The 20,690-nt window shown below is 49.2% G+C and overlaps 1 protein-coding gene across 3 annotated transcripts in view; it reads right to left on the bottom strand.

Moving 5' to 3' along the window:
- igsf9bb (immunoglobulin superfamily, member 9Bb) overlaps window positions 1-20,690 on the bottom strand; it is an 889,343-nt gene that overhangs the window by 459,284 nt on the left and 409,369 nt on the right. For all 3 annotated transcript variants that reach the window (XR_011937440.1, XM_072486656.1, XM_072486657.1), the window contains exon 3: window positions 6,382-6,528. Coding sequence is in view for 2 of the 3 variants with exons in the window: in XM_072486656.1 (XP_072342757.1) it covers window positions 6,382-6,528 (147 nt within the window). In the remaining variant the exon portion in view is untranslated. The remainder of the gene's footprint in view (window positions 1-6,381; window positions 6,529-20,690) is intronic.

The raw sequence follows: 20,690 nt of genomic DNA, 5'->3' as shown, positions 1-20,690 counted from the left end.
ATGGCAGGGCACTGGAGGTCATGCATAGTTATACAGTTCTCCGTGGGCGGAGCCAGCCGGCAGGAGCTACCGGCAAACCTGTAGTGCAGGTCCTACCTTACATCTCCTATTACAGTGGTTCACCACAGTCACCCCCTGTTAAAAATGAGTCCGGCAGGGGTGACGTGAAACTATATACAATTAGTGCAATTATGTACAGTAGCAGGGAAAGAAGCGTCTGTGTTGACGGCCCGGAGTCCGTCAAAGGTTCAGCCGGTCCGGTGCTTTGGTGCTTCGTTGGGAGCGGTGTAACGGTGGCGGCGAAGTCGGTGCTGGCGGTGGTGGAGGTGGCACCGATGGCGGTGGTGGCGGTGCTGATGCTGGCCAGTCATCGGGGAACTCCGGGAGCATGGAGAAGTCCTCTTCGTCCTCTTGTGCGGAAAAGGGGAGGGGGGGTTGGTCTGGTGGGGTCAATATTGGCCGCGCGGTGGGAGGTAGGTGGGGTGCATCGGTGGGGGGGGGGGGGAATGCTGGGGTGGAACCTGGCGGTGCCAGGTCCCTGAGTGAGACAGTATCTTGGCGGCCGTCGGGGAACTCAACGTAGGGATATTGAGGGTTGGCGTGGAGCAGGTGAACCCTGTCCACCAAGGGGTCCGTCTTGTGGAGTCGGACATGCCGACAGAGAAGGACCGGTTCTGGAGCAGGGAGCCAAGTCAGGAGCGACACCCCGGATGTGGACTTCCTGGGGAAGGTAAAAACACGTTTGTGGGGTGTGTTATTAGTGGCGGTGCACAATAGTGACGGATGGAGTGCAGCGCATCAGGGAGGACCTCCTGCCAGTGAGAAGCTGGGAGGTTCCTGGACTGTACGGCCAGCTGGACGGCCCTCCAAACCGTCCCATTCTCCCATTCTACTTGCCCGTTTCCCCGGGGGTTGTAGCTGGTCGCCCTGCTGGAGGCTATAACCTTGCTGAGCAGGAACTGACGCAGCTCATCGCTCACGAATGGGGATCCCCTGTCACTGTGGATGTAGGCGGGGAAACCGAACAGAGTGAAGATGGTGCTGAGGGCCTTGATGACGGTGGCAGACATCATATCGGGGCATGGGATGGCGAAGGGGAATCTGGAGTACTCATCGACCACACTGAGAATGTACGTGTTACGGTCGGTGGAGGGGAGGGGCCCTTTGAAATCCACGCTGAGGCGTTCAAAGGGGCGGGAGGCCTTCACCAGGCGCGCACGGTCCGGCCAGTAGAAGTGCGGCTTGCACTCCGCACAGACCTGGCAGTCCCTGGTGACTGTCCTTACTTCTTCGACGGAGTAGGGCAGATTGTGAGCTTTGACCAGATGGTACAATCGAGTGACCCCCGGGTGACAAAGGCTGTCGTGTAGGGCCCGGAGTTGGTCCACTTGTGCGCTGGCACATGTATCTCGGGAGAGGGCGTCTGGGGGCTCGTTGAGTTTACCGGGGCGATACAAGATCTCGTAATTATAGGTGGAGAGCTCGATTCTCCACTGCAAGATTTTATCATTTTTGATCTTGCCCCGCTGTGTGTTATTGAACATGAAGGCTACCGACCGTTGGTCCGCAAGCAGAGTGAATCTCTTACCGGCCAGGTAATGCCTCCAATACCGCACAGCTTCAACGATAGATTGGGCCTCCTTCTCGACGGATGAGTGTCGAATTTCAGAGGCATGAAGGATGCGGGAAAAGAATGTCACGGGTCTGCCTGCCTGGTTTAGAGTGGCGGCAAGGGCGACGTCTGAAGCTTCGCTTTTTACTTGGAAAGGCAGTGACTCGTCCACACCGCGCATCCCGGCCTTGGCGATGTCTGCTCTGATGCGGGCGAAAGCATGTTGTGCCTCGGCCGCAAGGGGGAATTGGGTGGACTGAATGAGTGGGCGGGCCTTGTCCGCATAGTTTGGGACCCACTGAGCGTGGTAGCAAAAGAACTCCAGGCAGCGTTTGAGGGCCTTGGGGCAGTGGGGGAGGGGAAGTTCCATGAGGGGGTGCATGCGCTCGGGGTCGGGCCCGAGAAGTCCGTTTTGGACTATATAGCCGAGAATGGCTAACCGGGTCGTGCTGAACACACACTTCTCTTTGTTGTAGGCCAGGTTGAGAAGAGTGGCAGTGTGGAGGAATTTATCGAGGCTGGCATCGTGGTCCTGCTGGTCATGGCCGCAGATGGTGACATTATCTAAGTACGGAAAGGTGGCCCGCAAACCGTACTGATCGACCATTCGGTCCATCTCTCTTTGGAAGACTGAGACCCCATTTGTGACTCCGAAAGGCACCCTAAGGAAGTGGTAGAGGCGACCATCCGCCTCGAAGGCAGTGTATGGCCGGTCTGACTTCCAGATGGGGAGCTGGTGGTAGGCGGATTTCAGGTCAATTGTTGAGAAGACTCGGTACTGCGCAATCTGATTGACCATATCAGATATGCGTGGGAGGGGGTACGCGTCGAGCTGCGTGTACTGATTGATGGTCTGGCTGCAGTCCACAACCATCATGTGTTTCTCCCCAGTTTTAACCACTACCACTTGGGCTCTCCAGGGGCTGTTGCTGGCCTCGATAATGCCCTCCTTAAGCAGCCGCTGGACTTCGCACCTGATGAAGGTCTTGTCCTGGGTGCTGTACCATCTGTTCCTAGTGGCAACGGGCTTGCAATCCACAATTAGGTTGGCAAAAAGGGAGGGGGGGATCAACCTTGAGGGTCGCGAGGCCGCAAACGGTAAGGGGGGTTAAGGGGCCGCCGAATTTAAGGGTGAGGCTCTGGAGGTTGCACTGGAAGTCCAGGCCCAATAGGAGTGCAGCGCAGAGATTAGGAAGGACATAGAGGCGGAAGTTACTAAATTCTACACCCTGGACCGTGAAGGTGACTGTACAAAAACCTCGGATCGGGACGGAGTGGGATCTGGAGGCTAGGGAGATCCTTTGATTGGCAGGCACGAGGTCCCGTAGCCGTTGATTTTAACCGTCGTCGACGCGGTGGCCAGGTTGTGTGGGCGAGATTGGTCCAGCGTCATCGAAGCGAGCTGCGGGTAGCCATCGGATGCTTCGGGTGGTGAGCGTGTGCGGTTCCGATGTCGGGATGTCCGGAGACCCTGTGGGGGACAACATGGCGGCACCAATGGTGCGCACATTGCTGGGTCGGGACAAGATGGCGGCGCCCATGGGGCGCACGTGGCCGAAGGGGAACAAGACGGCGGCGTCCATTGGTCGCACATGGACCCGGGAGGAGAAGATGGCGGCTCCCATTGTGCATCATTTGGCGTGGGGAAGGGGGCGATAGCGGGCGTGATCGCAGCGACTGCGCGGGCCTGGCACACAGCCGCAAAGTGGCCCTTTTTACTGCAGGCTTTTCAAACGGCAGTGCGGGCCGGACAGTGTTGGCGGGGGTGCTTCTGCTGACCGGAGAAGTAGCAACGGGGACCCCCGGGGTGCGCGGATCGGTGTGCGGCGCAGGCGTATTGTGAAGGCAGGGCCCCGGCTGAGGAGGTCGATGGCGGGGTCCAGGAGGTGTAGGAAGGAGTAGAAGGGTGGTCAGCGCAGCGGGAGAGGTACGATTGTATGTTACGGGATGCGAGTGTCATTGAGTGCGCCAAGGTTTTCGTCTCCACCAGTTCAAGCGTGGCCCCTTCCAGCAATCGTTCTCGGATGCGGTCCGACGCAATCCCCGTCACGAAGGCATCGCGCATGAGGAGATTAGCGTGTTCAGTGGCCGTAACGGCCTCACAGTCACAGTCCCGGACGAGTGGAATTAGGGCCCGCCAGAAGTCTTCGATGGACTCACCAGGTAGTTGCGAGCGGGTGGCAAGCACATGCCTGGCGAAGAGCGTGTTCGCCTTCTGCGCGTAGTGTTCTTTGAGGAGTTCCATTGCTTTTGTGTAATTCGTGGCGTCTTGGATTAGCTCAGTTGGCTAGACAGCTGGTTCATGATGCAGAGGGAGGCCAGTAGTGTTGGTTCAATTCCCGTACTGGCTGAGGTTATTCATGAAGGTCCCTTCTTCTCAACATGAGGTGTGGTGATCCTCAGGTTAAATCACCACCAGTCAAGGGGAAAGCAGCTGATGGTCATCTGGGACTATGATGACTTTACATTACCTGCACTGGCATTATCGACAACTGCAATGCAAAAGATGAGGGTCTGCCAACTTCATGCTTCTTCCAACACTAGTGACTATGAGATGCCACAAGGAATCAGGGAAGAGTTTATGATGTTCAGCTATTGAAAGCGCACAAGAGTACTCATTTAATAATAATAATAATAATAACCGCTTATTGTCACAAGTAGGCTTCAATGAAGTTACTGTGAAAAGCCCCTAGTCGCCACATTGCGGCGCCTGTTCGGGGAAGCCAGTACGGGAATTGAACCCGCGCTGCTGCCGTGTTCTGCATTACAAGCCAGCTATTTAGCCCACTGTGCTAAACCAGCCCCAGGTTACTCATTTATAGTGCAGAAAAGATTAGAAAAGAATAAGCTTAAAGACAGAGAAGAGGCTACATTACATTGTCACTGGCTTCAAGGGGGTCTTTCTCCAGATCTTCATCTATCAATGGCAGTAAAGGAAAACCAAAGTTCTCATTGGCACACATGGTGGCTTCTGTCCGTGGTCACACTCGTCCAGACTCTGAAAGAGTTTGACTAACAGAACAGGTGCGCCTGAGATTTTCAACAACTATTTTCTCTGGTGTTCTATCTCATCATAAATGAGTGTGCTTGTGCACGGCCAATTGCCAAACATTTTAACATCATCTTTAAACACACGCAAAGGAAAAGCCAGTGCTGTTACTCAGTACATTAAAACACGTTTCTCAGTTGGAAGCAAAAATGTCAATTTGATCCAAGACTCAAACCATCACAGAATATACTCAGCGTCTTCAGTATTGTTCCGGGCAACTGTAGTATTTCAGTCTAACTCATTCAACAGATGGTGCTATGTGTTATACTGGAGCCTGTTTGAGAACACCAGCAAAAAGATTAGTCTCGGGAAATGATTGTTTTGTTTAAATCTCCTGCTGCTGTTTTCAAACTGAACTAAAAACCAAACTGGTTCAAGTTGCTGCTGAGCAACACAACAGAATACCAACAGACACGAGAGAGTATATAGATGTGAGCTCAACTCTGCTGAATTCCTGACTCCGGGGGGGGGGGAATTCTCCCCCCACGCCGGGCGGGAGAATCGCCGGGTCGCCGCACGAGTCCCACCACACCGCCCCGACACCCGCACGCGATTCTCCCACCCCCCCCCCCCAAACCAGCGCTGCGGGAATCACGCCTGGCCGCTCGGAGAATCGCCGCTCGCCGTTTGTAAAGGGCGAGCGGTGATTCTCCGGCCGGGATGGGCCGAGCGGCCGCCCCATAACGACAGGCTCCTGCCGGCGCCGTCCACACCTGGTCGCTGCCGGCGGGAACTGCGCCGGAACGTTGGGGGGGGGAAGCCTGTGGGGGGGGTGAGGGGGGTTCCTGCACCGGGGGGGGCCCTCCGATGGGGTCTGGCCCGCGATCGGTGCCCACCGATCGGCGGGCCGGCCTCTCTAAAGGAGGACCTCCTTTCCTCCGCCGCCCCGGAAGATCCATCCGCCATCTTCTTGCTGGGCGGCCTCGGGGAGGACGGCAACCGCGCATGCGCGGGTGATGTCATTTACGCGACGTCGGCCGTGTCATTGACGCGCCGCGCTTTTTACGCGGCGCCAAGGCCCAGCGCGTGTAAAATACGCGGCACCGCTCCTAGCCCCCCAGGGGCAGGAGAATAGGGGGCTGGGAGCGGGCTCCAACGCCGGAGTGAAACACTCCAGTTTTCACTCCGGCGTCAGGACTTTGTCTCCATTTCGGAGAATCGTGCCCTGGGTGTATGACTCCGGAATTTACCAAGTATTTTCGGTACATGTTATGTGTTAAGAGTATCACAACAGCCAGCTGGATCATGGAAATGGAGGGAGTTTTTTTTTCCTGGTTTTTCATAGACTGCTGTGATTTCATTCGTACAAGAGAAGTTGTCGTGTGATTTACTGCAGTCGCGTTGACAAATTATCTACAACTGATAACTTTGAAATTCTGAGCCAGAAAATCTGTGGTCATCAGCAATATTGCTTCTTAGACCAAACGCACTGCTACACAGACCATTGTCATTTAAAAAAAACTTATCTTTGATGACAGACAATTATTGATTGCTCTCGCCCAATCCAAATACAGCTTTCATTGCATCTAAGGTTAATTGCATCAAGTGTAAATGAAGGTACATTCCACTTGACACAAATGTGACCTTCATTCATTGTTAAATTCATCATTGTTAGCTATGACTTTCGGTGATTCATCTGATTAAAGCTACAATGGAGTTCTCTATCACAGTTAAAGTCACTTGTAGTGCATTCTGATGTGTACTTGATCGTTTCACTCACCATTTACTGTGACATACACCCAGCTGCCATTATGAAATGTGTCATATTGCTGGTCCAACATAAGCACTTTGCATTCGTACCATCCCTGGTCCTCTGAGCGAAGCTGGTCAATTCGCAGTGAAGCCTTGTCATACAGACTGGCCCGGCCTACAGAAATGAAACACAAAGACAGACATTTAGTCATTTGGTAGTAGAACTTGAGCACTACTGGAAAAAAAAGGGACATGTCAAAGCTTTTCATCTTGCACTCATTGGAACACTTCGCAAGAATACCAGTATAAAAGGAGAACAACAATCTGCATGATAAGAGAATGCTCATTGGTTGGCAAGTGGGCTCTGATTGGCAGAGGCATTGCCATGGAGAATGCACCAGTTGATGATGCCTGATGGATAACTGCCAAGCGTTGCTTGAAATTCAAACCAGGTAGCTCAACCTTGATTGGTCAAGGTATTATTCTGAGGAATAAATCAGCGAATGGCAGTGTTGTCTTTTGTTTAGCTGAAACAGGCACAATGTGTGTACATGTTCTTTCTGTCTGCAAAGAATAGGATCTTGTGCATTAATGTATGTAACTTCTAGTACACACGTGTGCTACACTGCGAGCCTGCCTGCCAATCTTAAATTAATTGTGAAGGATGTCTTCACATTTGGAAAGATCATAAAGGACTTGCATATTGATAGTAATGCTGTTTCTATTTGCTACTTTGACATTGCTAGCCTATTCATCAATGTTCCACTTAAGAAGCCATAGATATTTACGCTCCAGTACGATATCATGGTGATCTAGATCCACCATAATTGCGTGAATTAGTATTCACTGATGTAATGAACATGGGAGCTTGTGCACTTGAGTTCAGTTTTAATGATACAATGCATGTCCAAATACATGGTGTTGCCATGGGATCCTTCTCAGCCCAGCTTTCGCATCTCATGGGTTCCATCAGACACATGTCTTTGATGGAATGACACCTAACCTCTTGCCTCTTGCATATTTCTGATGTGTGGATATACCTTTGATATATTTAAATCTGCAGCTATATGTAATAATTTCCTTAAATGTCTTAATGGGCTCCATCCTGCGCTCAAATTTACACATGACTGTCAAATCTGATATTTCCTTTCACAGCCATTGTCAGAAGTGAGACAAATTTTCACCGCTCCTCCCTCACCCCAGTCTGAAGCTGAACTAAGATTCTTGGCGCCCTTGAATGTCCCCTTCTACTCAACTGCTCGAAAACCAATTAGGACTAACTGTCAGCAGTGTTGTAACTAAAGCTGCCAGTCAATTGTCACCAACATACTGAGGAAGGAAGACTATCGATGTAATACTCACTGGACATAGCTAATAATTGACTGAAAATTATTTCTCCATAAGCATATAATAACAGTATCAGAAAGAAATCAACTTGTGAGAAAAACTGATATATCAACATCTAATATTTACATAGCATCTTCAACATGATAAATCATTTCAAAGAGCTTCACATGTGACAAAATATCATACCGAGTCACAAAAAAAGCCATGTGACCTCACAGAAATAGGTTTTAAAGAGTTTTTAGATCAGGAATGTGAGGTGGAGAGAGGGACAGAGGATATTCCAGAACTTCGGGCCGAGGCAACTGAAGATGCGTCCAACAATGATGGAGCGATTAAAATCAGGGATGCTCAAAAGGCCAGAATTAGAGGAGCGCAGATATCGCAGAGACTTTTGGGGTTTGTGGAGATTTCAGGGATAGAACATAGAACAAACAGTGCAGAAGGAGACTGTTTTGTTATGCTCTTGACATAGCATAAGCTGCTTCCTTGATGTGCACTCTGACAAAGGAAGGTTCAGACTTGGAGATAGCTTTAACACGTTTATTAAACTATTAACAATTCTCCTACTTGGATTCGACGCTACTGTTAACCCTGACGAACCAGTATGCTACAATCCACGTGGTGGGTGTAATGTTCAATCAACCCTGTGTCTGTACTCACTGAGTGTCTCCACTGGAAAGAGACTGAGCATGTGTGATGTGCCCTTATGTATGGGTTGGTGTAAAACCCTCCTGTGGTAGTGTCACCTCTGTGTGTATCTTGAATGCCCATTGGTCGTGTCCTATCTTACTGATCTATCGGTTGACTGTCTGTGTGTCATGTCTCTGGTGCTCCCTCTAGTGTCTAGCTAGGTGTAGTGTATGTACATTAACCCTTTGTGTACTTACAGTGATGTATATCACCCCAGAGGCCATTCGGCCCATCGAGTCTGCACCGACCCACTTAAGCCCTCACTTCCACCCTATCTCCGTAACCCAATAACCCCTCCTAACCCTTTTGGACACTAAGGACAATTTAGCATGTCCAATCAACCTAACCTGCACGTCTTTGGACTGTGGGAGGAAACTCCACACCCGGAGGAAACCCACGCAGACACGGGTAGAAAGTGCAGACTCCGCACAGACAGTGACACAGCGGGGAATCTAACCTGGGACCCTGGCGCTGTGAAGCCACAGTGCTAACCACTGTGCTACCGTGCTGCCCAAAGGGCGAAGCCAAGGAGGGCTTTGAAAACAGGGATGAGAACATTAAAGTTAAGATGTTGTGTGATTGGGAGCCAAAGTTGGTCAGTGAGGCCAGGGATGATAGGGAAATGGGGCTTGGTGCAAGTCAAGACTTTGACATTGAGTTTGGATGACATCAACTTCCCAGAACGTAGAATGTGGGAGGCCAATAGCACTGTATTGGAACAACGGTTGTGAAGGCATGAATGAGGAGAAGATAAATAAAAGTGCTAGTTTTATGGACATTTCAAGACAGCAGCTTGAACTGGATTGAAGGGGGAGATGAGAGCGACGCTGAACTTAGGCCGTAGGCAAGGAGGTGTGCTGCATTTGCTCAATTGATTAATCAACTACCTTTATAATTGATTGAAATTGCATACTCCTAAACCACTAACATACTCACTCAAAAAACCGTAAGAATTGTTCCACGGAAGTGTGAGAGAGTGATTGGCAAACAGCAGGCAGCTACTTAATTGCAGCACCAGTTTTTTAAGAGATGCTATTTTTACAACAAGCACACTTCTATTTTTTCCTTGTTTCCTTGTTAATATTTCTTTTGCGTCCAGCCAACATAAGATCTAATATCCCACACGCAATCACACTTCTTAAAAATATTCAATGCTATTCCTATTCAGATGGCTGGACTCAACTGTGGGCAATTGGATCACCATCTGTGAAAAGGAAAGACAAGTTGAGCCCTTACTTTAGCCTAAGCTGGCCAGCAGGAATGGGTTCTTTTGCATGACTATTTCGCACTGCGTTCCCATTTTAGAATGAAATGAGGCAGGGGTGCAAGATAAGCATCCGACTTAATCATGTCTGACATCCCAGGCCAAAGAGGTTAAAAATGGGGCTTTAATGTTTTGGGCAGAATCCTGTCAAAAAAAAAAGCTTGCCCCAAAAAGGTAGGCTGTCTTTTCTCCTTCCAGGTGCCAGCAGATTTGTTGTTTAGCTGAGCATTTTCTGTGTCTAATGAGCAAACATAGATGTGAGAGACATGTGGGAGGCTGACAGAGTGTGATTCTTCCCCGAGAAATGGCACGAAAGGGAGTGAATATGGTGTGAAAATCATAGTTTGCGGTTCAAATTAGTAAGACAAGGGGAGGGAAATAGAGAGCTGTATCTAAGGGTAGTGGTAAAGTACCGACGGATGGGGAAACCGTAACCCGAAATAACCAAATTTACCCAATATCTCCAAATGACGAAATTACTAACAAGAATTAAATTCTTGTAACTTTTACTTTAACACAAACCAGAAACAACACAAATCACAGATTAACAGGTGGATGATATTTCAAATAAATATGTAGGTTTCACTTTCAATAGTCTTACCCAACCACAAGCACCCGCATCACTTCCACACAAATGTGGCAGTAAGTAGCCAAACAATGCCATAAAAAGGTATTCTTTATTGACACAGTGCAGGTTAGGAAACCTGTCCGAGAACAGCTTTTGATGGTCATCAGCTAAGGTACACCTCTATGAACCTTCTCCCTCTCTCAGACCACGACTATCCTGATGGGGCAATTTTCCAGAGTTCCTTTTCAACCGGCCAACTAATAACACTCCATTCGCAGTTTGGCCACCTCTTGGAAAACAACCAGCTCTTTAACACCTTAGAGCGGTCCAAACAGCTTTCCAGGTTTTAGCCAGCTGCCACATTGCTTCCAAGAGTTCAGGTCTCCTTTTATTGCTAAACAGACAATCTGATCTCTTCTCACGAGTGTCTTTCTTCTTATCCTTACAAGAATTTTCTGTGTTCCTCTTTTTGCCTCTGTCTGTGTTCTCTTTGTATCTGCATCTGTGCTGTCAACCTCCACCTCCTCTGCTTGTAGCTCCCCTTTTTTTCTACAGCTCTCCTTTGTGCCGACTAGCCACTTTGCACTTATATGTTAAATCCCTTCCAATTGGTACTGCTTTCAGGTCAAGGGTCACCAAGTCACAAGTAAATTAACCAAATAAATTACAATTGATGTAGACTCTTAAAAGTCCCTTTACAAACATTCTTAAAAGAACAATTACAGGCATTTGAAAGAAATTACAAATTTCCTCACTGCCCTGCTCCCAGGTCTAAAGTTACCAAAGTAGATGGAAGAAGAATTAAGGAGAAGGTTAGTTTGTTGATAGTGTCTGCTCAGGCAAGGTCTGTTTGGGCTAAGTAAAGGAATAATAATGGATCCACTATCACACCAAGAGGAGATAATTATACTTTAAACTAAGGGACAATCATTAAAACCTTCCCCCCCCCCCCCCCCCCCCCACTGCTTTTGGCACCTTAGATCAGGATGATGTAATTCCTGGTGAGGTTAGATTCAGAATAAAGTTATTTTTGCACTGGTCCAAGAATGTGTTGCAATTCTAATCGCTGCTGCACTAAAGTAATACTTCCATTTTCACCCCAGTTCTGAGACTGCCAATTATTGCCTAAAGTTTGTTCTGCTTTGATCATTTATTGACCATACAGAGCCCATTTCCTGCAATAGCCATTACAACTTTCAAGGAGGGTCTTTGATTCTGTCGGATGGGCATGTACATGCAGCATGCACCATAGTAGAAAAATTAGAATGTCCACCATGCTGGGATTATGGGCTGTATTTGCATCCACAAGGCAGATAGTGAGCATTGGGAAAATTCTCAGCTGCCTCAGGTGAAAATGCCTGCAGACACTTAGTATGACTTTCTGAGTGGATGGATGCAGACTGTAGTCAGGCCAACTGACCGAGAAAACTGTCCGGAGGCAGCCACAAAGGGTACCAGGAGTGGATCCGAGTTGTTTAAACAGCCTGCCTCAGTCCTGTGGGACCTTGTCACAGTTAAAATAAAATAAAAACAGAAAGGCCCTCCAGCCCTCCCCCTCCACAAAATACTTATGCCCTATCCATGCCACCTCATAACCTCCATGCAAAGCTATGACCCCAAACAACCCATAGGGGCCCACATGCCTCCCATGCCAAAGTATGTCCCCACCCTCTCTGGCCCCTCATGGTCCCCATGCCAAACTATGGCACTTCCATGTTCATTCACCCACTATATACTGTACGGAACCAATGAACCCTATAATGACAGTATGATGTGTTAACAAAGCATTTAAAAAGTCATTTGAAGGTCACTTTCTACTTAGTTAAATACTCTCCTTTTTACTACAGCCCAATAAAAGTGCCAATCGTCCAGACTCTGTAAGATATCAGTATTAAAACTGCAAGCATTGAAAATTTCATTATCTTGTGTAAATAAGCATTGTGAAATTGACAGAAAGATCAAGGAGCCTGAGCTGTCAATCCAAAATGTTTTCCCTGGAACTCAGCTGTTTTACTCTGATGGATGTCTGGACTCTCAGACAAGAATGCATAATGAGGCACGAGGGGCCATAGGGGTTGGTTGGGGGAGGCATACCTTGGCATATGGGAATGAGGATAGCCTTTTGAATGTACCTTTCAAAAGGTTCCCTCATGCAGACCATGGTTCATGATATTTCGTGAACCATGACTCATCGAAAAGTTGTCCCAATTCCATGGAAATCATGGAAGACTAGGGCATGCCTGTCCCTGCAATAGAGCCAACTAGGTGGGGAATGCAGGATGCGGGCTCCCCATCCGAACCAGCCAGCACCCTTAAAAGGCACTGTTAAAAATGCGACACTGCCAGGAATCCTGGAATTAGATCTCAGCTGCCATTTTTAGAGGTGTGCAGAGTCTCCCTGGCTCTGTGAAAATCCGGCCCTGTGTTTCTGTGACAACCATTTCCAACAGCAATAAATCACCGTGGAACCTGCAGGACAAGTAATTAGCTGTTCAATTATCCTCTTTTAAATTACTGTTTATAATTACAGCAGCAGGATTTGTAAGAAGCTGCCTTGAGCTTCAAGTCCAACTTCTTTTTGTCCTCAGCGGCATTTCCTTGCTCCATGGTGCCCGCCACGTCAACCCAGCCAATGCAAACAGCTGCCAATTATCAGCCATTTCTCTCAACTGAGCCAAAGATATGATCATTGCAAATAATGCCAAATGCACCAACTGTACTGTCATTGGAGTCGCTGTGCCATTGGTGCCAGGCATCAGTGCCAGTGAACAATGCCAGCAATGTCAAAGACAGGTCCCAGATAGCTCTTTCAGCTATGCTAATTGTACCTGGCAACTGCATCATACGTTTCATTTAAATAAACTACATTTCCTGTGCCAACATTTTATCATTGTGCCTGCCAACTTTGTCTATTTCTGTCTGTCAAAGAAAAAAAACCATGATGCCTCAGGGCTAATAATATTCATTACTACTTACAGGATTTCCCCAGTGCATTAGGCATGAATGCCTGTAAATTCAATTTTAAATTAAACTTCAGCCTCAGAATAAGAAGTAGTCAATGATGAAGTGGTCTCAACTTGTACTGAAAATAAACAGCACACTCTGACTGCCTTGCAACGGTGAGGCCCAGGAGTGAGAATCTAAGCATGTCAACAACTCTCAAATGTTAACCTTCAGAGCCCTGTGACCTTTATCCCTGGGAAGGACAACATGGGAATACCAGCAGCTGAACATACCCTCCTGACCACACCCTGTCCTCATCCATCCCTCTCTCTGCCCCTCATATCATCACTGTACCACTCAATTTTGGTGTAGATCCAGTTTACAATTAACAATAATAAAAATATGATGCAAACTCGTTCTCAAAATGCCTCCTGAATTTTCTGCAGGATTTGAACGCTTGTCACCCAACACTACTCGGCAATTCTATTTTCTCTCCTAAAATGTCCGCTTTGCTGGTGTCCTCAACAAAGGTTCTTTTTTTAGCAGATTTTTCAATGACAGTAAAAGGAACACTGGGAGTTCCAAGGTTTTGATCCAGTAACAGTGAAGGAACAATGATTTATTTCCAAGTCAAGGATGGTGTGTGACTGGGGGCTTGCAGGTGGTGCTCCTCCTGCACACTTGCTGCCCTTGCCCTTCTAGCAGAGGTCACAGTTTGGAAGATGCTGTTGAAGGAAAAAGCAAATTACTGCGGATGCTGGAATCTGATACGAATGCAGAAAATGCTGGACAATCTCAGCAGGTCTGCCAGCATCAGTGGAGAGAGAACCGAGCTAATGTTTCAACTCTGAATGATTCTTGTCAAAGCTGCCGAAGGGACATTGGTGCGTTCCTGCAGTGCACCTTGTATATGGAACACACTGCTGTACTTATGGTGGAGGGATTGAATGCTTAAGGTGGAGGATTGGCATCAGTCAAGCAAGCTATTTGCCCTGGATGGAGCTTCTTGAATATTGTTGGAGCTGCACTCATCCAGGGAAATCGAGAGTGTTCCATCAAATTCCTGATTTGTGCCTTGTATGTGGTGGATGGACTTTGAGGAGACAAGGGGTGAGTTACTCGCTACAGAATTCCCAGCATCCAGCCTTGCAACCACAGTATTCACATGGCTGGTTAGATTAATTTTCTGTTCAATGGTGAACCCCAGGATGGTGATAGTGGGGGATTCTGTGATGGTATTGAATGTCAAGGGCAAATGGTTGGAATAGAAAGTGCTGGAAAAACTCATCAGGTCTGGCATCAACTGTGGAGAGAAAAATAGAGTTAACATTTCGAGTCCGTATGACTGTTCTTCACAGATAAAGAGAAGGTTGGAGATGTGGTTGATGATGGTTCTTGCCTGGCACTTTTATGATGTGGATTTTACTTGCTATTTTTAAGCTAAAGCCAAAATGATGCCCAGATCATGCTGCTTGCAGACAGGAGCTGCTCCATTGTCTAAGGAATTGTGAATTTTACACTTTGCGATCAGCAGCAAGCATCATCACTTTTGACCTTAGGGTGGAGGATAGTTGGGCCTGGGACACAATGCTGAGAAAGTCCTGCAGCAATGTCCCAGGACTGAGATGGTTGGCCTCCAATAACCACAACCACCTTCCTTTGTGTTAGGTATGACTCCAGGCGATGAAAGCTTTCTCCCCGAATCACATTGAGTTAAATTTTGATGCCACACTAGGTCACTAGAATCCCTGCAGAAAGAGGCCATTCAGCCCATCGATTTTGCACCAACCATCTGAAAGAGCATCCGACTTAGGCCCACTCCCCTGCCCTATTCCCGCTCCCTGCACATCTTTGGACAGTGAGGAAACCGGAGCACCCGGTGGTATCCCGCACAGACATGAGGAGAATGTGCAAACACTGCACAGTCGCCCAAGGCCGGAATTGAACCCGGGTCACTGACGCTGTGAGACAGCGGTGCTAACCGCTGTGCCACTAATATCATTAATATATTATGACAGATGTATCCCACACGCAGCTCAAAATTGGACACAATTGTCCAGATGGTATTCAACCAAGGCTCTGTACAACTGAAGAAAGCTTTATTGCCCCATGCATTCCTGAACTGCGGATTTATGGACTACATTCTATGACAACTTTTTGATTATTTTCGATGCCTGTGCACAAGACTTTAGTGATTTGTGTATGTGGAAATCAGAATACCTTTGAATTTAGTGTCCTGGCATTTTACAAAAAACTTATCAGTTTTCCTTGAAGACAAAGTTTATGAGTCTCACCTCTCCTCCATCAAACTCTATCTGCTACAACTTTTCCCACTCACTTAGTCTCCATTTCCAATTTCTTGCTTCCATCTACACAGATTGCTCTGCCTCCTACCTTCCAAACTACAGACTTGTATATACATCTCTCCGTTGCCCGATCCAGGTCATTAATATATATGCCTGGGGCGTATATCGTCACATTCCATCACAGTGCTTTATCCCATACCCTCCGTCTCCTACCCCCTAACCATAAAAACTCTTTCTTTCAATTTGGCAGTAGTCAGACAGTTTAAAAGTGTCATCTTGTATCTACTACAGTGTAAATGGACTCATGATGGCAACACTTGGCTTTCATCACTGACCTTGGCACTACTCGCTGGAACTGAGCATTACTTACATTTAATAACTTGCATTATGCATTATAGTTGGATTTCCATGAGAATCTGGTATAAAGGAATATAGTAGCGCTGCTATAAGCTGCTACTGTCACCTAATTTATTTTCAAAATAGCAATTATTGTTTGTTGTTAGTGACAGATTATGTCATTAAATTCTAAGCCTGAATGGAAAACCATTTATGTTTCAGGAGGCTGTGTCTGTGTGTAGCACACAGGCCGAAGTGTTAACCACTCAATTACATCTCTCCCCTTAAGTTGATTTTGGAATACCGACTTAAGTTCAAAGAACCTTTATTAATAACTGTTGCTCAAAATAATAGGAGAAGCATTTTAAAGACAAATATGGAGAGATGTAAAACGTGCCGCCAAATATGGGCAGCACGGTGGTACAGTGGTTAACACTGCCGCCTCACAGCTCCAGGGACCCGGGTTTAATTCCGGCCTCGGGTGACTGTGTGGGTGCACTTTCTCCCTGTGTCTGCATGGGTTTCCTTTGGGTGCTCCGGTTTCCTCCCACAGTCCAAAGATGTGCAGGGTAGGTGGATTGGCCATGCTAAATTACCCCTTAGTATCTGATATGCCATCAATGAACACACGACGAGTGGTGAACGTAACTGAGGCTTTAATAAACTAAACAGAAAGCCTCCTGGCCTCGGATCCCGAACTGAGGCAGCGGCGGAGACTAGCCACCTTTATACCGAGCCCAAGGGGAGGGGGAGCCAGCAGGCAGTGGTTTACCACATTACATATAATACAGTGGCAGTTTACCACAATACACATATTATATACTACAGTGGTTCGGAGCCAGCAGGGACAAGCCCAGGCATGGAACAATACAACAGTACAATACAATACAGTGGTTTACCACAGTATCCAAAGGTTAGGCGGGGTTACTGGGTTACGGGGATGGGGTGGAGATGTAGGCTTAAGTAGGGTGCTCTTCCAAGGGCCAGTGTAGACGCAATGGGCCAGATGGCCTCCTTCTACACTGTAAATTCTATGATGATAGTGATCACCCGTTTTACACTATTGGGCGGAGGCCAGATCATAAACAGGAATAAATCATTTCATGGCACTTTTCTTGAAGCACAAAGATCTCGCCAACAGGCATCTCTCAGCTGCCATGACCAGAACAGAATATCTGATTACCGAGTTCATTCATTTTTTTTTGTTGCAGAATCTCCCTACGTGCCTGCAAAATAATAATGACTATACTCGAAGAGTCACTCATTGTTTATCCCTCAGGTTAGATGTTCGACATGTAATGAACATTGTAAACATTAACTGTGAGAATGAATGCAGTGAATACCATGCAGTCTTGGAAGAAACTGATTTGCTTTGCTTCTTATGCAATGTTGATTTGAAACAGTCATCTGATATACTTTATTTACAGCAATTATAAAGGTACATTTTGGGAAAGAAGTGTCACACGCCTGTGCAGTGTTTTACAGTACTGTGATTGTGCTATAAGCAAGCAGGAACTCTTCCTTTCTCCCAGTTTTGCGACTTACTGCTGTCGCTCGAAAGATATCAAAAAAGAACGTGTACATTCGAAAGACAATATCGGGTTCAGACCCATACCAAGAAAACAAGGAAAAGCAATGGCAGATGCATCAGTTGCATCTTTCCAACACACCCTCAAAATTAAATAAAATCTATTTTTAAGTCGGCAGATCATGTGACATTTTGACTGTGGTATCAAGTCAGATGCTTTTCTTTTTAAATCTCAGTTCTGTGCTGTACATGCTTGATATAAAATATCTAAATCGTCAGTCTACATCATCAGTGATGTAAAGTCGCATGACAACAGAGCAGACTGTGCGATGTTTCTGCGTGAATCCTCATGCTAACCACTGCTCTGTGTTTGGTTGGAAGAATGGTTAATAAAATGTGTACACCGAGTGGTCACTTAACAATGTGATGACTCAGCTACAAAAAGGGTCACCTGTTGGGAGCGTGGGCATTCTTCCCCGGAGCACGGGCAGTGCACAAGCATGAGGTAGCTGCTTAACTCGGAAATAAACTACTGTTTGTTATCAGTGTTTCGGGAACCCAACATATTTACATGGGGCTGGATTCTCCGATTGTGAGGCTGTATCCTCACGCCGGCTTGGGATCGGTGGCGTTTTACACCTGGCAATTTGGCGCAAAACGGCCACTGATCCTCCGTGTAGCTGGGGGCAAGCCGGCAGCATAGAGAAACCGGCCCCAACGACCCATATGGCCCAGAGAATTGCCGGGTCCATGGCCGTGCATGTGCACGGCCTGCAGCGGCTGCGCTGTGCAAGATGGTGCCGGCCGCTCGCGGACCCAGCTTGCGAAATAGTGCCAGCCCTTTGGCTGGCTCGCGAGCCCTGGACCACCCCCCAATAGTGCCCCCAGCCCATGATAAAGTCCCCTCTGGCCGCGACTCAGCCCTCCCCCGACTGTGGCGGCGCTGGACTGAGTCCGCAGCCGCCAAGCCGAGTTCCCAACGGGTGCGACCATGAGAGACCCACGCCTTGGGGAACTCGGCCGGTCGGGGGCAGAGCATCGGGGGGGGGGGCTCAGGCAATGTCCTGAGGCCGTCGGTGTGGCGCATGACGTACTCTCCGAGTATGCCGCTTTGGAGGGGCGGATCATCGCAAAAGCGGCGCCGCCCCAATTTGGTCGTGAACGGGGATTCTCCGGCCGATCGCCGAACGCGATTTTGGCGTCGGCGACCGGAGAAACCCGCCCATGGTGTCAGGAGGTGGCAGTGTGGCACAAGGACTTCACCACCTCCACCCGCTCGTCTTTGATGAAAAAATTGCAGACAGCTGGGAAGAGTTCAAGAAGGAGAGGCACGTTTACTGCCGTGCTGAATCAACTGACAAGTCAAAAAAGGTACAGGCCTACACCTTGTTCAACATAGCAGGCCCCGAGGCCATCAAGAAATTCAAGTCATTTGTTTTCCAAATGGAAAAGAGCACCCTAAAATAATTCTAACAAAGTTCAAGAACATTTGGGCGGGATTCTCCCATACATCGGCTAAGTGTTGACGCTGGTGTCAAAACGGGAGTGTTGCACGCCGGTGTCAATGGTCGTTTCGGGGCCCCATTCTCCGGTCCACATGGGGGCTAGTACGGGCGCGGCGGGAAGCACGCGGGAAACAATCGACGTGGCGCCGCGGCGCACATAAGGCGACGCGAGCGCACAGACCGGCGACAGAGCAAGGTGGCACCCCGCCGAGCAGCGCCCCAGTTCACGGACCACGACCTGGAGATGCTCCTGGACAACCTCGAGGAGAGGAGCCTGTACCCCGGACCCGGCCAGAGGGTCCCAACCAGCTTGGCCCGGCGTCTGTGGAGTGACTTGGGCGTGGCCGTCAGTGCCATCGCGGTGACACCCAGGACTGGCGAGCAGTGTCGCAAAAAGGTGAACGACCTATTCAGAGCAGCCAGGGTGAGTACCCAGCAATGTGCCCATGGCACCAACCCCTCTACCACCCACACGTGCCACCCACCCCCTCCCCCGGAGGACAGTACAGCCACAGCCATGACCCACATGGCTGCAGCCACCCATGCAAGCCACGTTGTCCGTGCGCCCATGCCAACATAGACCTAACTGCCGGCTGTATGCACTGGACCGTCTAACAATGCTGTTATTTGTGTGCCCCCCCCCCAGGAGAAGAGCGCCCATAACCAACAAGAGCGGGCCCAAACCGGATGGTGCGAAACTGACTTGTGGCCCCTCACCGTGCACGAGCAGAGGGCACTGGGCATAGCTGGTGCACCGGAGGACCCGGGAGATTGCCCATGCCGAGATCGGGGGCGTGCCACCAAGTGAGATCTCCCCCCTGCCTGGCCCCGTTCCCCTCAGCCCTTTCCCCTCAGCACTTTCCCCTCAGCACTTTCCCCTCAGCCCTCTCCCCTCACCCCTTACCGCAACACACACCCCTGTCCACCTGCCAAACCATCATTGTGTATTATATCTTGCAGGGCCACGTGGTGACCGACCCGACCCACCTGGCAGACCCCGCCCGCGCCCAGCACCTGGCCGGTCAGCCGACGCAGATCAACCGGGCGCACCTGGCAGACCCCGCCCGCGCCCAGCACCTGGCCGGCCAGCCGACGCAGGTCGACCGGGCCCATCAGGGTTACACCGCCCCCGCCCAGCCATGAACGAGACCCCTCACATGTCTTATGGCTCCTCGCGTGCCTCCGGAGTAGAACTGGTCCCGGAGTTGGCAGGCAATGTGGAAGCGAGACCCCAGAGGTGATCTTCCTGGGGAAGACAAACAAGCGGTTGTGAGGGGTCTCGTTCGTGGCTGTGCAGAGGAGTGACCTAATGGAGTGTAGGGCATCGGGTAGGACCTCCTGCCAGCGGGTGGTTGGGAGACCTCTTGACTGTAGGGCTAGAAGGACAGCCTTCCGAACTGTTGCGTTCTCCCTCTCCACCTGCCCGTTTCCCCGCGGGTTATAGCTGCTCGTTCTGCTCGAGGCAATGCCCTTGTTGAGCAGATACTGACGCAGCTCATCGCTCATAAACGATGTACCCCGGTCGTTGTGGATATAGGCGGGGAAACCGAACAGGGTGAAGATGCTGTGCAGTGCCTTGATTACGGTGGCCGAGGTCATATCAGGGCAGGGGACAGCGAATGGGAAGCGGGAAATTCGTCGATGACAGTGAGGAAATAGATGTTGCGGTTGGTGGACGGGAGCGGCCCTTGGAAGTCCACGCTTAGTCGCTCAAAGGGCCCAGAAGTTGTCATCAGGCGAGCCTTGTCTGGTCAGTAGAAGTGCGGTTTGCACTCCGCGCAGATTTGGCAAGCCTTGGTCATGGCCTTGACCTCCTCGGTGGAGTAAGGTAGATTGCGGGACTTGATAAA

Source organism: Scyliorhinus torazame, chromosome 21, assembly GCF_047496885.1.
Source record: "Scyliorhinus torazame isolate Kashiwa2021f chromosome 21, sScyTor2.1, whole genome shotgun sequence".
Taxonomy (NCBI): domain Eukaryota; kingdom Metazoa; phylum Chordata; class Chondrichthyes; order Carcharhiniformes; family Scyliorhinidae; genus Scyliorhinus; species Scyliorhinus torazame.
Note: the sequence above shows the minus strand (reverse complement) of the source record. Positions and strands in the feature narration are given on the sequence as shown.